At 36.2% G+C, this 16,799-nt stretch overlaps 1 protein-coding gene and 3 pseudogenes across 3 annotated transcripts in view; 2 read left to right on the forward strand and 2 right to left on the reverse strand.

The window, feature by feature from the left end:
* The window catches only part of LOC147520595 (uncharacterized), a 52,749-nt gene extending 39,224 nt beyond the window's left edge, over nucleotides 1-13,525 (forward strand). Inside the window, exons 2-3 of the mRNA XM_086592140.1 lie at nucleotides 11,570-11,942; nucleotides 12,680-13,525. Of these exons, the coding sequence (XP_086448266.1) occupies nucleotides 11,658-11,942; nucleotides 12,680-13,315 (921 nt within the window). The 5' untranslated portion in view covers nucleotides 11,570-11,657 and the 3' untranslated portion in view covers nucleotides 13,316-13,525. The remainder of the gene's footprint in view (nucleotides 1-11,569; nucleotides 11,943-12,679) is intronic.
* On the forward strand, nucleotides 1,549-2,178 carry LOC147520602 (auxin-induced protein PCNT115 pseudogene; annotated as a pseudogene).
* On the reverse strand, nucleotides 2,993-4,594 carry LOC147520603 (putative aldo-keto reductase 2 pseudogene; annotated as a pseudogene). Its single transcript, XR_015212716.1, has one exon. The product of XR_015212716.1 is annotated as a putative aldo-keto reductase 2 pseudogene (transcript).
* Nucleotides 13,526-14,045: 520 nt separating the features above from the next.
* LOC147520604 (putative aldo-keto reductase 2 pseudogene) lies at nucleotides 14,046-15,250 on the reverse strand (annotated as a pseudogene). The gene has a single exon (XR_015212715.1). The product of XR_015212715.1 is annotated as a putative aldo-keto reductase 2 pseudogene (transcript).
* Between the last annotated feature and the right edge of the window lie 1,549 nt (nucleotides 15,251-16,799).

Below are 16,799 nucleotides of genomic sequence, written 5' to 3' on the forward strand. Positions count from 1 at the left end.
TTAGTTCTTAGGTTTTATGTGTCGTTGTATTCCATGAATCAATAAGAAATGTATATGAGACCAAAAATATGATATGGTGTTGTAGGTTGTAGGTTGTAGAATAACTTGTGTTTGATTAGTTGAAGTTGATTAACTTCATTACTATATACCAAGGATCATATCACATCACTCTGATTTATATTTTATTATTGCTTATACATGAAGAAGTGACCCAGGTTCATATCCCAATAATGGAACAATTTGTTATTTTAAACTAGATTTTTCATGTGACGTTGTAGGAGCCTACACAAAGCACTAACTTATGTAAACCATATTTTTCAATTTGCTATTTATACAATTATGTACTTTTTAACAAAATATAAATAAAATTACATAAAAAAGTTGTGAGGGCCTTAATGTGGGCCTTGTAAGGGCCTTTGAAGGTCGGGCTAAGTGCCGCCCTCATGCTTTCACATGTAGGCCCTTACCCTCCCCTCAAAACGTGAGGGCCGAGGGCTTGAGGGTCTTTTTTACACCCCAAATTTCACTTCTATCAATCAATTCCTTATTCTCTCATCAAACACTTTATTCTCTCCTGATAAACATCTACCTTCTTCTCCATCTAAAAAAAAACACTTCAACTATAAACTTGTAAGTGTTTTTGAGATCTAGTTGTTTCCATATTTGAGCTAGTTGGTTTGTGTGTTGTGATTAGGGATTTAAGATGTGAGAAAACATCTTATTCTCTCATGACAAACACTCTTCTCACTTTGCAATCTATTTTTTTTCACTTTCCAATTCTAAGTTATTGTTGATTGAAGAATAATTGGGTTGATTTCGACACTGGTTCAACAAACAATTGAACAACAATAGAATTTCCTATTCAAATGTTTGAATATTATGTTAATTAATCGTGTGATTTATCTCGATTTCAATATTGTTGTCGTCAATAATATTTTTAAGTTGGGACTTGAAAGTAGTAGTCCAATACACATGCAAACACTACTATGCATATGTATATATACCAACATGCACACACCATTATGTATTTGTATAACAGACATGCAAATATCATTACACATGTGTATAACACGCATGCAAACACTACTATGCATATGTATATCACACATGCACACACCATTATGTATATATGTGTATAATACACATGCAAACAGTATTATGCATGTGCATTAAAACATATATACACCTCTTTGCAGGTAAATTCGTTGCTAAAAATTGAATCGCCCATTCTCTATAATTAAATATGATTCCCAACAACTGGTGGAGGCTGATGAATAAGGAAAGAAAAGAGAAAAGTGGTGAAACGTGTCATAGACACGTTTTCGTCCAAAATCATCAAAGTGGAGGGCTGAAATGTCATTTAACAAAAACTATCCTTTAGCCATATGGAAATTATGGCGACCCTAACTAATACCAAAATTAAAACTCCTTGAGGCCATAATTATATGCCGGCCCTAACTAAAACCAAAATTAAAACTCGATATTGTACTAATTAGCATTAACGTCATTCCAAACGTCACATTGCTTATTCCAAATCTATAGTTGAGTAGTTGACTATATATTCCACTCACCCACTGAAGATAATTTCAGATCAATCCAAAACAAAATCATAGTAAAGATGGCAAAGATAGAGAAGATGAAATTGGGTTCTCAAGGCCTTGAGGTTTCTAGACAAGGTCTAGGATGTATGGGGATGTCGGCAATTTACGGTCCTGCAAAGCCCGAATCCGACATGATAGATCTAATTCACCATGCCATCAATAAAGGCATTACTTTCCTCGACACATCGACGCGGTAATGCGGTCCATTCACAAGTGAAATCCTCCTAGGCAAAGCTCTCAAAGACATTCGCAACAAAGTGGAGTTAGCTACAAAGTTTGGGTACCGATTTGGCCAATTTTGTAATTGGTAAAATGGCGATGCGTGGAGATCCCGCTTTTGTTAGAGCAGCCTGTGAAGCTAGTTTGAAGAGGCTACAAGTTGATTGCATCGATCTTTATTACCAACATCGGTCGATCACCGGAGTTCCTATTGAAGTAACGATGGGAGAACCGAAGAAATTAGTTGAAGAAGGGAGAATTAAATATATTGGTTTGTCCGAAGCATCTGCTTCAACAATTAGAAGAGCACATGCTCAGAATAGGCTTGCTTAATGCGTAACCCGCGCTCATGCCTTGGTCGACTTCGTGCTCTTCTTGTAGCGACCGGTGCTCGACTTAGCCTTTGCCTGACACCACGCCAACCATGCTTATTTTCGAAGAATTCTATTTTTGTGGACCGCGAGTTTGCAATAAGGGTTGGGGTTTTTGGCAAAACCTATGACTCAGAAGAGACACGAAAATACACAAGAACAAATAGAGAAACCCAATCTTGAAAGCAATCAAGATTGAGAGATAACATTTACAGAGATACAACCCTGTAAAGAAAGATAAGTGATCTAGTAAGGTGAGAGACTGCAAAGAGTGATTGTAATCTTTCTTCCCGCTTTATAAAGGACTAGCTCTTGTGGAAGTAGGCACTATTGGCCGAACCACGTTAAATTTTTGTGTTGTGGTATACTTTTACTGCTTTACATTATTATATGTTGTTAATAGTTGTTTAGCGAGTTGGACATGTTAGTTTGGTTGTAGGAAATATTTAGAATTTGTCTGGAGTTGAATTGTGTTCAAATACAAATTATCTATGTAGTGAGGATCGATTGATATCGGTGTTAAACCCCAACAAAAATGGGGTCATCAGCAAAGAAGACATTCACAAATGCATATCAGAGAAAACAAATGGACTACAGTCCATTGAATTCAAGAGGGAGCAGTTAAATGAAAACAATCAGGGAAGCAGTAGCTGTCCTTCTCAGAGGAATTTTCAAATGTTTATCGATAATATTAGATATCCAAGAGTTAATTAAAAATGGAAAATATTAGATATCCAAGAGTTAATTAGATATCGTCCATTGCAGATAATTAGGTACGAAATTAAATTAAAAATCCAAGAGTTTGTTCGCATAAACATACTGCTTTATTGAAACAAAAAAAATGCACACTAATGCTCACACTGAACGTAAAGAAAAGTAGGCACACATCACCAAAACTTGTAAAGCCAGTTCTCAACATGGACCAAAATATCGCCGATATATCCGATATATCGCCGACATATATCGGTATTTTGGTACACCGACATCGATATTTCCGATATATATCCACCGAATATAGAACTCTTTTTTTTCCGATATATATCGGAATTTCCGATATAAAACGTTATATCGCCGATATAATCGATATATCCGATATTTACGATATATATCGATTGACTTTTTGACCATTTTTTAATATAAATCCGATATTTCCAATATATTTCCGATATTATATGTCCGATATTTCCGATATTTTAAATAGTTTGGAATAGTCACCAAAATAATTGATATATCCGATATATATCGGTTTTTTGGTACACCGATATATTGATCGATATCGATATTTTGGGCCTTGGTTCTCAATATCAATTATCTTCACTTACTCTTCCATGAAGACAATTCCGGAGTATCTGATTCCTTCCAAGTCCTTATACCCGTTCCATATCTTTCGCCCTTAACAGCGTCTTCCGAAGCTAAACCTTCAAGCTCAGCCATCTCTTCAGGTGAAAGCTTCACAGATAGAGCACCAATATTTTGATTGAGATTTTCAATTTTAGTAGTGCCTGGAATTGGACACACATCATTCCCCTGGTGATGAACCCATGCCAAAGCAAGCTGCGATGGAGTGCACCCCTTTTTAAGAGCTATCTCATTTACGAGATCGAATATAAGTTCGTTATGCTCCAGATTCTCAGGTTGAAACCTCGGTAGGTGCTTCCGGGAATCACCCTCAGACAAGTTCTCAACCAGCTTTGTACCTGAGGAAAGAAACCCCCTTCCTAAAGGACTATAAGCAACAATTCCAATACCAAGTTCTCTACAAACAGGAACAATTTCTTCCTCGACGTCTCTTGTCCACAAAGACCATTCTAACTGTACAGCAGTAATTGGATGCACCGCATGTGCTCTTCTAATTGTTGAAGCAGATGCTTCAGACAAACCAATATATTTAATTCTCCCTTCTTCAACTAATTTCTTCATTTCTCCGATCGTTACTTCAATAGGAACTCCGGTATCGACGCGATGTTGGTAATAAAGATCGATGCAATCAACTTGTAGCCTCTTCAAACTAGCTTCACAGGCTGCTCTAACAAAAGCAGGATCTCCACGTATGCTCCTTTTCCCATCGCCGAAATGGACTCCAAACTTTGTAGCTAACTCCACTTTGTTGCGAATGTGTTTGAGAGCTTTGCCTAGTAGGATTTCATTTGTGAATGGACCGTACACGTCGGATGTGTCGAGGAAAGTAATGCCTGTATCGATGGCATGGTGAATTAAATCTATCATGTCGGATTCAGGCTTTGGAGGACCGTAAAATGCCGACATCCCCATACATCCTAGACCCTGTCTAGAAACCTCAAGGCCTTGAGAACCCAACTTCATCTTCTCTATCTTTGCCATCTTAATGATTTTGTTTTGGATTGATATGAAATTATCTTCAGTGGGTGAGTGGAATATATAGTCAACTACTTGACTATAGATAGATTTGGAATAAGCAAGGTGACGTTAGGAATGACGTTAATGCTAATTAGTATAATATTGAGTTTTAATTTTGGTTTTAGTTAGGGCCGGCATATAATTATGGCCTCAAAGAGTTTTAATTTTGGTATTAGTTAGGGTCGCCATATAATTATGGCTCAAGAATAGTTTTTGTTCAATGACATTTCAGCCCTCAATTTTGATGATTTTGGACAAAAACGTGTCTCTACTTTGTTTTACCACTTTTCTCTTTTCTTTCTTTATTCATCCGCCTCCACCAATTTTTGGGAATCATATTTAATTATAGAGAATGGGCGATTCAAATTTTAGCAACGGATTAACATGCAAAGAAGTGTATGCATGTTTTAATATACATGCATAATACTGTTTGTATGTGTATTATACACATATATACATAATGGTGTGTGCATGTGTGATATTACACATGCATAGTAGTGTTTGCATGCGTGTTATACACATGCGGTATACATAGACATGCATAGTAGTGTTTGCATGTGTATTGGACTACTACTCTCAAGCATGGCCCAAAATATCGCCTAGATATCCGATATCTCGCCGATATATCTCGGTAAATTGGTACACCGATATCGATATTTCCGACATATATCCACCGAATATTGAACCCCTTTTTTTCGAAATATATCAGAATTTCCGATATGAAAGTTTATATCGCCGATATAATCAATATTTCCGAGATAATCGATATATATCAGTTGACTTTTTGACCAATTGTTAATAACTTAATATTGAAATTTCCGAAATATCCGATATATCTGAGATATATCGGCGAGATATCCGAGATATATTGGTGAGATATCTGATATTTTAGAAACTTTGGACTGGTCACCAAAAAAACCGAGATATCCGATATATCTCGGTTTTTGGGTACACCGATATATTAACCGATATCGAAATTTTGGGCCTTGCTCTCAAGTCCCAACTTAAAGATATCATTTACGACAACAATATTGAAATCGAGATAAATCACACGATTAATTAACATAATATTCAAACATTTGAATAGGAAATTCTATTGTTGTTCAATTGTTTGTTGAACCAGTGTCAAAATCGACCTAATTATTCTTCAATCAACAATAACTTAGAATTTGAAAGTGGAAAAAGTAGATTGCAAAGTGAGAAGAGTGTTTGTCATGAGAGAATAAGATGTTTTCTCACATCTTAAATCCCTAATCACAACACACAAACTAACTAGCTCAAACATGGAAACAACGAGATCTCAAAAATATTTACATGTTTATAGTTGAAGTGTTTTTTTTTAGATAGAGAAGAAGGTAGATGTTTGTCATGAGAGTATAAAGTGTTTGATGAGAGAATAAAGAATTGATTGATAGAAGTGGAATTAGGAGTGTAAAAAAGACCCTCGGCCCAGCTCGGCCCTCACGTTTTGAGGGGAGGGTAAGGGCCAAGATGTGAAAGCATGAGGGTGGCCCTTAGCTTGACCTTCAAAGGCCCTCACAAGGCCCGCATTAAGGCCCTCGCAACTTTTTTATGTAATTTTATTTATATTTTGTTAAAAAGTACGTAATTGTATAAATAGCAAAATGAAAAATATGTTTTACGTAAGTTAGTGCTTTGTGTAGACTCCTCCAACGTTACATGAAAAATCTAGTTTAAAATAACAAATTGTTCTATTGTCGGGATATGAACCTGGGTCACTTCTCCATGTATAAGCAATAATAAAATATAAATCAGAGTGATGTGATATGATCCTTGGTATATAGTAATGAAGTTAATCAACTTCAACTAATCAAACACAAGTTATTCTACAACCTACAACACCATATCATATTTTTGGTCTCATATATATTTCTTATATATTCAAGGAATATAACGACACATAAAACCTAAGAACAAAACTTTTGAATATTACTATCTTACAAATTTTATCCAAATTATTAACCAAAGTCAAGATTGAGAAAACCTATTATTTAAACTTAACTTGATAATTACTTTATCACGTATCAATTTAGCAAGATTATACTATAAATAAAGAGTTTAAAATAGTAATCAAATCCGGCTCTCTAGCCCGGCCCTAAAACCCAGCCCTCAATTCTTTAAAGAGAGGGCTAAGGTGAGAGTTAGGGATTCCCAAATTTAGCATTGCCCCTCATAGGCCCGCCCCTCACTACATGAGAGGGTCTAGTCGGCCAGGCCCTCAAGTCATACGGGGTTCTTGGTTTGAGTCGAAAAGTTAATCTAAGAACTGCTTAATTGTTTTGTCGTTGTTGTTGTTGTTTTTATTTGATCATTCATAATTATGCTATTGTCCTCTTTCTTGGATTAGTATTTGTGCACATACAATCGTCTCCATGTCATATGAGAATATCACAAAATATATTGCATTAGGCTAAAAAACAGTTAATTGCATTTCATCTTCACCACCAACTATTATTCCAAACATAGCACAAGGACTCCAGAGACCGAGAGTTTGGAGAAAACACTCTTAGGCATCCACTTTGCAAATCTGTTTATTAGTGTTTTGCTTTATGTCGTGATCTGTGCATCTCAACAAACATATTGACGTGCAATTTGTGCATAATCCCTCTCTCCCATGGTTAGTTGGTTTTATGGGTGAAACACAACTTCAATTGTGCTATGATGCTTTGAATTCAATCCTGTGTACTTTACAACATCTACTACCACTCCGGCCTATAATATTTGTTGTTGTCCAACTATAAATGGAAAACCCTTATATCTAGAGAAGGCAGTGAAGTAAGTGTTTCCCAAAATCCTAGTTCATTTCACTAGTTAGAAAACGATGTATATTACATAACCAACTCCGTTCCAAATGTTTGAACGAGTTTGTATTTAGGAGGATAGGATTTGTCATTCAGAAAGAATTTGCAGCACAGCTTGTTCCACGCTTGTCTTAATTATTTGTAAAACTTGTTATTAATAAAATTTTACCTTGATTGAAAGAATAATAATAAACTCCCTTCGAAATGCCTCCCATGGTCCCATGGTCAACCACATCCATGTAACGACCTTGGAGCCCCCATTATTGCAACAACTAAATTTGCCCACAATCGATTGTTCCTGTCTATGGATGTTGATATTAGATTATTAGGATCCATAGTGAGTTCTATCTTTGATGGAAACCTATGTAGGAAATGCAACGAAGACAAGCGGGGTTTGGAGCACACTTGCATCCAATGGCAAACAGAAGCTAGATGCTTCGGTTATCTAGGTTTCATTTGGAAACCTATCCATGTTAGCTAAGCAGATGGAGAACATTGTGACAAAGCAAAAGCGAATTAAAAGTTAAGGTATGAGAAAAGACTCGCAATTTTTTATTATTAACGATTGATTCCTCTGTTTCTGAGACTATGATCTCTTTTACAGAGTAATTGAAATAGAAATGCTACTACAAGTATACTAATGCCTAATCTATGACTCATAATCTATTTAGGAATAGCTAAATCATAAAGACTAATTATATCCTAATTCTAGAACTACAAAAAAAAATAATAATAAAAAAAGAAACCTAATACTACCTTATTGTCTTGCATCACATTGCAATGAAGTTAGAATCATGAAGTTACGGATGGCTCGGGTACATTACAAATTGGGTATAGAACCAAATGGATGGGAGGGATAGAGGGATGGTGCTACCGGTCGCGATGGTGCTCTCAAGCAAACGCGTGTTGTAACACCCACCATAGCGTGCTTCTTAATTCAAGATGCGAGTGGATTCAAGTGTTAGAGGCAATTGCCACCAAAGATGCCGTTGATTTCATTACCACTATTGACGGATCAACCAACCCAATGCAAAGTTTTTAGTGGACGTATTTGAGGTTGGTGTAAAACCTGTAAAAGCTTAATTAAGAGGGTGAAGATGGGGTGGTCAACAAAGAAGACATTCACAAATGCATATCGAGAAAACAAATGGACTACAATCCATTGAATTCAAGAGGGAGCAGCTTAAATGAAAACAATCGGAAGCAAGAGTCGCCCTTCTCGGAGGAATTTGCAAATGTTTATCGATAATATTAGATATCCAAGAGTTCATTAAAAATGGATAATATTAGATATCCAAGAGTTAATTAGATATCGTCCATTGCAGATAATTGGGTACGAAATTAAGAGTGCGTTTGTTCTGAAGGAAAGACTATGGAAATGAAAGGAAAATAGGTGTGGTCCACCTTTTCCATAGTTTTTTGGCTGTTTGTTTGTCCCATGGAAAGGAATAGGTCATTCCGTATGGAAGCAAAATTAGGGAAACGGAAATGGTTTTGTGTCCGTGCCCTACCCCTAAAAAAAAAAAAAAAAAAAAAAAAAACTGCTCAAGCCACCACACTCTTCTTCTTCTCTTCTCATCTTACACCACTCAAACTTCATACTCTATCTCAGGTACTTTCTTCCTCACTTGTCTTTCTCTTTCTGGGATAAACATATTTTTTAAATAGACAATTTTTTTCTTATTATTAGTAATTAATTAACTTGATAGGACCAACATACTATAATTCCTTAATAAGTTAAATGCATCGCAGCTATTACACAATAGAGTGCCCGTTGATCTAGTAGTGAAACAAAAGCAAGTTCGCTTAGCATCAGGATTCCTTATATGCTTCAGGGTTTAGAAATCAGCGTCACTTATATATATGGTAGTGTGAGATTACTCATACTCAAGAACTTTCAGTACGTGAATTACACGTAGCTGCATCTAAAGTTAAGCTGCTGCACACATGACTTAAAACAAATAAGGGGCATCTATATCTGCAGGATTCTTAAACTGTTATGGTTTGGAGTATATTTCATCCTTCAAACATATGGATACTTTGGATATATTACACTCTACCTTGAATAATATATATTTTTTTTATCTCTGAAGATAACTGACATGGAAATAAATGGGAAGTGATGTTATCAAGGAGATCCTGAAGTTTGCCTGTATTCAAAAAGAGTTTGACCATAAAAGTGCTATATTTATACATAGTTTAGTTTTGAGCAGTAGTGCATGGACTTTTTCTCTGATTAAAAAACACCTCAAATCCAGTGGTGTACGAGGAAGGTGGTTCGTGCATATAATTACAAAAGTTATACCTGGACAGAAAACGCCATTCCTATTCAGGCTTTGCATTTTCTATTGTTAGACTTGTGGGAAACTGTGTGGTCTCCTCAAGCAATTCATTAACTTGGGACTGTGTGGTCTCCTCTTCTTGGAGTAAGGTCCATTTTACTGCTGATTTGACGGTGAACCAGAGAGGTTGATTTACAGTGTATAGATTTACTCTAAACATACAAGATCGGATATCGCAGACATTTTCATGTTAGTTAATATTATATATGTTGTTCTTAATATTTATCTGTTAATTAATTGTATTAATATTAACTCCTTGATAATATTATATGTTTATCTGTTAATTAATTGTAACTCTGTTGATCAATAATGATTGTCTTAGGAATATGGATGACTACTGAAATAGTTGCGATCTTTTGTGTAATTGTTGCATATTTTGTAATGTCACGTATGCTTGAGAACATGCCTATTGAGAGGGTGCCACGTAGAAATCGGGACTACGAGAGACATCTAGCTCTAGAGAGGCTGTATTCAGAAGATGATAATAATTGTCATAAAATGCCGGTTGAATAGAGTATGTTTTAATACCTTATGTGAACGACTTCAAGAAAGAGGTTTTGACTGCTAGTAGGTGGGTTTTCGTGAAAGAACAAGTGGCAATGTTTTTTACATTTTAAGCCCACGATACACGTATGGGGCCCCTTGCTTGGACTATGATAAGGTCACAAGAAACTATCCACCGACATTTTCATAGAGTTTTGCAATCTGTATTGAGGCTTGGTAGGGAATACATAAGACAGGCACGTCAAACGAACTCCTCAGCAACAGGAAGTAATATGAAGCCTTGGGCCATGAGATATTTTAAGGTAAACCGAGTAAAATACTTACTCTTAAGCCTAGCTTGCATTTGCCTTAAAGGTATAAAGTTAGTCGTAATTATATTATTTTTTATTTCCTCGTTTTATAGGATTGTGTTGGTGCAATTGATGGTACTTTCATACCGCAATGGTACCTATAATGAACCAACCACGATATCGCGAACCGGAAGGGGAATTTAGCGATAACGTTCTAATGGCTTGTACATTTGATATGAAAATATCATATGTATTGGCCGGATGGGAGGGTTACGCTCATGATAGTCGGATATTGAGAGTCGCTTCTAAACCATTCAAGGGAGAGCTTGTTTGTTCCACCTGGTAAATATTACTTAGCTGATGCCGGTTACCCACTTGCCCCAGGCTTTTTAGTTCCGTACCGGGCAACAAGGTATCATTTATTGGAGAAATGGCAGCACGGAACGAGAAAAAGTTATTTAACTTTAGACATTCTTCACTGCGAAATGTAGTTGAGTGTACTTTTGGACTTCTGAAAAAACGGTTCGCTTATTTGAGGGCAACTCCTTTTTACAATGTGGATATACAAGTTGATTTAATCATAGCTTGTTGTATACTACATAATTTCATATGAGAGGTTGATCCTGTCGATGTTGGTGGATGGCCGGATGAACCGGATGTGGAGGAACCTAGAGATATGGGTAGCCAAGCTCAGGATTATAGTGCACTGAGGCCAACTAATGAGTGGAAGTTGTTCAGGACCAACCTAACCGAGAGCATGTGGAATGAGCGTCATATGTTTCAAACACAAAGAGAGTGATCGACTACTTTTATGTTTTTTAGTTATTTATATGTTGTATTTGTTTTTGGGTGGTAAGAATATGTACTTGCATCTGACATTTATGCAAAGTGTTAATTGCAAATGCTATGGTTTGATTATATGTTGTTGATTAAAACGATGAAATCTAAATTTTATGGATCTTTTCAATTCCTATGTACTATATTTTTTTTAATGATTTATATTGTGGAAATAGATGTGTTATGATCATATAATAATTTTAATAGGGATGACAACACAAGCAACACCTCAAACACCACAAGCACCAGTACGCGATCAGAAAGGGAGACTAGTTTGGTAGTTTGGACTCAATCTATGGATGATGTCATGTTAGAAGTTTTCTTGGAACATCTCGCGAAGGGTTTAAGGGGAACCGGTGGATGGAAGAAAGAAATCACATTCTTCGCTGTCACTGAGGCAATGAGAGATCAGTTGGGTTTTGCTATCGATATTAAACACGTTGAAAACCGAATCAAGACAAAGAGGGCTGCGGTTAAATCATTCAAAGATTTGAGATCTTTTTCTCATAGTGGTTTTGGTTGGAATCCGGATACAATGATGATAGAAAGTGATGCTTCAGTATGGGCAGATGCAATTAAGGTAAGAATGTTTATGCGAACAAGTTTTGTTAGTTATTGTAGTATAGTGAGTACTTTAATTATTTGATTCTTTGATAACATAGTTATTAGTGCCCAAGCTAAGATTTTATGTTCCTTTAATTTTGTGACAAATAATATATTGTGTAAGCAGTTTTTGTTGGTTTAATTTCTAGTGTTGGTTAAGAAGATTCATGAAAAATTGTGCTTGAGAATTTGGTCTCGGGGCTTGAATAAGATTTTTAGATCTGTGAGTCTGCTTTCCAATACAATTGGAATCATCTTGTTTCGATATTTGCACAGTAAGTTACGACTGTTTTAGTACATAATGGTCAGCCTGGATTTTTCTGACGAAGTTCTGTGTTTGGTGGCGTTCTGTGCATTTTCTGTTGGGAAACTCATTTCATGGCCTGAAAGTTAGCTGTAGACAATCTAGTGTAGTTTCATACCCAATTTACCTTGTACTAATCCGAGTTATACAAATAAAGTTATGACAGTTTTAGTGCAGATAGGTCAACCAGGATTTTTTTGACAAAGTTCTGTGTTTGGTGGAGTTCTGTGCATTTTTTGTTGGAACCTCCTTTCATGGCCTGAAAGTTAGTTGTAGACAATTTAGTATAGTTTCATACCCAATTTACCTTGTACTAATCCGAGTTATACAAATAAAGTTATGACAGTTTTAGTGCAGATTGGTTCAATATTTTTTTCTTGAAATCCAACAAATATTTTTTTATGTCGCAGGCAAACCCGAAAAGGAGGACCTATAAAGGTAAGCAAATACCTAGGTTGTTGGAGTGGGTTGAAGTGATTGGAGACAATATTGCTTGTGGTAACATACAAAAAACTGGTCTTACGGTGGATGAGGACGCTACAGTGGCAAGTGAGATGGACATGTCATCACAGGTTCAGTATTCAGATACTTTGCTTAGGGAAGGCATGCATATCCATGTGGATAACTTCCCACCAACTAATAACGAGGGTGGAGGCTCCCACACTGCTACTTCCCAACCATCAAGTCAGTCTGCCCGTCCAAACAAATTGCCTCAAAAGAAGCGCAAGAGCATGGAAGGTGGAGGCAATGATGTTATAGAAGGCATGAGGCTTGTTATGCAGAATGTGGCAGATTCTTTGCGTGTGAGGAGTGAAATTGAGCGTGAGAGGATTACAGTTGGGACTAGTAAGAACAATGCTCTAGCCCTCACTTGGGACCAAATTTGTTTAGCCATTGATGAAATTGATGTGTTGGATGAGGAACAAAAGATTGCAGCTATGGAGTTGTTTTCACAAGATGGTGCTGAAAACCTAAAAATGTTTTTTCTCAAGATAAATACCAACAAGCGTGCTAGTTGGTTATTGAAGAAGCTTGGTGATAATTGAATGGATGGGTTCTCAAGTCTTCTGTGGTTGTTTTAGATACACTTTGGATATGCTTTCATGTGTTATTTTTCTTTTTATGATGGAGTGTTAAAGTCTTTTAGTATTTTGAGATCCATCCATTAACTATTTTGGATGTTTTCAAGATTATTGTAGTATTTTATTATTGTTTTAGTGAATGCAACAATAGTTTATGTGTTTGAGGGAGTTCTCTATTATTATTGTTAGACAATATTATATATGAGTTTGCAGGTGTCATACAAATGTTCATACTCCTAAAACAGGGTAGTTTTTGTCTTTTTTTTTTGGTTCTATATGCTAAATTCATTTTAATTTACAAGTTTCATGTATATATATCTGCAAAATGAAAAAGGTCATGCCATTTGTTTTTTATTTTATTTTTCCGAGAGTAATGAGTTTTGGAGAAAAATGATAAATAGTTTGGAGAAAAATGATAAATAATATTGATGAAATATTCATGTTTCCAACTTTCTTTTCCTTTCCACAGCTTTTGCATAACAAACAGGATTATTCCTTTCCTCAGTTTTACTTTCCTTTCCACAGTTTACCAAACAGGATTATTCCTTTCCTCAGTTTTACTTTCCTTTCCACAGTTTCACATATTCAAACTCTTTCCATTCCATTCCTTTCTACAGTGGACCACTTTCTTTATTTCCTTTCCTTTCCATTAGTAAAATTTTAACAAACACACCCTAAATTAAAAATCCAAGAGTTTGTTCGCATAAACATACTGCTTTATTGAAACAAAAAGAATGCACACTAACACTCACACTGAACGTAAAGAAAAGTAGGCACACATCACCAAAACTTGTAAAGCCAGTTCCCAATATCAATTATCTTCAGTCACTCTTCCATGAAGACAATTCCGGAGTATCTGATTCCTTCCAAGTCCTTATACCCGTTCCATATCTTTCGCCCTTAACAGCGTCTTCCGAAGCTAAACCTTCAAGCTCAGCCATCTCTTCAGGTGAAAGCTTAACAGCTAGAGCACCAATATTTTGATTGAGATTGTCAATTTTAGTAGTGCCTGGAATTGGACACACATCATTCCCCTGGTGATGAACCCATGCCAAAGCAAGCTGCGATGGAGTGCATCCCTTTTTAAGAGCTATCTCATTTACGAGATCGAATATAAGTTCGTTATGCTCCAGATTCTCAGGTTGAAACCTCGGTAGGTGCTTTCGGAAATCACCCTCAGACAAGTTCTCAACCAGCTTTGTACCTGAGGAAAGAAACCCCCTTCCTAAAGGACTATAAGCAACAATTCCAATACCAAGTTCTCTACAAACAGGAACAATTTCTTCCTCGACGTCTCTTGTCCACAAAGACCATTCTAACTGTACAGCAGTAATTGGATGCACCACATGTGCTCTTCTAATTGTTGAAGCAGATGCTTCAGACAAACCAATATATTTAATTCTCCCTTCTTCAACTAATTTCTTCATTTCTCCTATCGTTACTTCAATAGGAACTCCGGTATCGACGCGATGTTGGTAATAAAGATCGATGCAATCAACTTGTAGCCTCTTCAAACTAGCTTCACAGGCTGCTCTAACAAAAGCAGGATCTCCACGTATGCTCATTTTCCCATCGCCGAAATTGGCCAAATCGGCACCAAACTTTGTAGCTAACTCCACTTTGTTGCGAATGTCTTTGAGAGCTTTGCCTAGTAGGATTTCATTTGTGAATGGACCGTACACGTCGGATGTGTCGAGGAAAGTAATGCCTGTATCAATGGCATGGTGAATTAAATCTATCATGTCGGATTCGGGCTTTGGAGGACCGTAAAATGCCGACATCCCCATACATCCTAGACCTTGTCTAGAAACCTCAAGGCCTTGAGAACCCAACTTCATCTTCTCTATCTTTGCCATTTTATTATGATTTTGTTTTGGATTGATCTGAAACTATCTTCAGTGGGTGAGTGGAATATATACTCGACTACTCGACTATAGATAGATTTGGAATAAGTAATGTCATTATCAAAAAAAAACCAGAATAAGCAATGTGACGTTTGGAATGACGTTAATGCTGATTAATAGGTCATGGGTGTGAGACTGTGAGTTGTCCAATGTCCACCACAGCACGACAAGATTACAAGACTGATGATTATCCAGTAATTTGTTTCTTGGCCCATTTTAGGCTAAGGGAACAAAACTAAAAAGAATAAAATTCGGAAATAATGAATCAAAAAATCCAGCCCCATTTGAAAAACACTTTCAAACACAATACTTGATTTTTGTCTGAAAAACCCAATAGTATTTTGGTATGCATAAGTGTCCGTGCATTAATAGGAGTGTCAAAAAAAACCGTTGACCCATCATTCGGTATGGTACCCGATTTTCACCCGCCACCCAAATCCGCACCGACCCCAAAATAGACCGCCCGCCCGCCGCTTTTTCGTGATCCGGTTATGGGTGTAGGTTCTACGCTCAAACCCGACCCGTCACCCCACCGACTAACCGTATCAAAAGTCATTGACCCAGACCCCATTGACCTGTGATTTTAAACTCTCTAACTCTAATATTTTTGTATTTTGTTTTATATTTTATTTTAACTTTTGTAGGAATTTGAGATATAAACACAAACTTATGAAGTTCAACATCAATTCCAAATATTCAAGTTTGAACATTGGGCAAATATCAAAAGTTCAAATTTCACTTTTGAATTTTGGAAGATTTAATCATTCATCCTTGTATTAATTTTGAATTCTTATTTTAGTTTATATTTTATTGTTTTAGTACCATAGATTCTCGCATTTTCATTTTCATTTTATCATGCTTTATGAAAAATAATCAATTTAAAAATGGTAAATCACGGAAAAAGTTTCAAATTCTAGATATGGTTTTGGTTCAAGTTCAAGTTTTTTATGTTTGTTTATTTTTATTGATTGATTCAATTTTTTTGTTGTGAATTGGAAATATATATATTATTTGCGAATTAGAAAGTTTTTGGGTGAAATTGGGTCAAAATGATAATTTCCACCGACCGCCTAAAACCCGCCCCATAAGCCGACCTAACAGACGTGATGATGAGACTAAGACATGACATTCGCTACAGCCGCCCGCCGTCGGGAATCACTGGATTTGTATCTCTTAGACCCCCCCCAAACCCTATCACTATTTTGGCCGCGAGTTGACCGCCTACGTATTACACCCCTAAGTGCATACCACCTTAGTATGCTACCTTAGGTATGCACAGACGTCAATGCATACCAAACATCACAAAAAAAATGTTATGCACAAGTGTCAATGCATACCACTTCTTCATATGTGAAATATGTACAGATGTCAATACATATTAAACATAGAAGGGTAAAATTGAAAAGTGTAAAAAAAAAAAAAAAAAATCAAGTTTGTCCTTATTAATAATTAAAACATGAAATTTGGTTTTTCTAATAGTTATAAGTCAAAAAATATCCTTATTAATGATTTCAAAAAAAATAAAAAAAATCAAATCTGTTCTT

The sequence above is a fragment of the Coptis chinensis genome, chromosome 2 (assembly GCF_015680905.1).
Source record: "Coptis chinensis isolate HL-2020 chromosome 2, ASM1568090v1, whole genome shotgun sequence".
NCBI lineage: Eukaryota > Viridiplantae > Streptophyta > Magnoliopsida > Ranunculales > Ranunculaceae > Coptis > Coptis chinensis.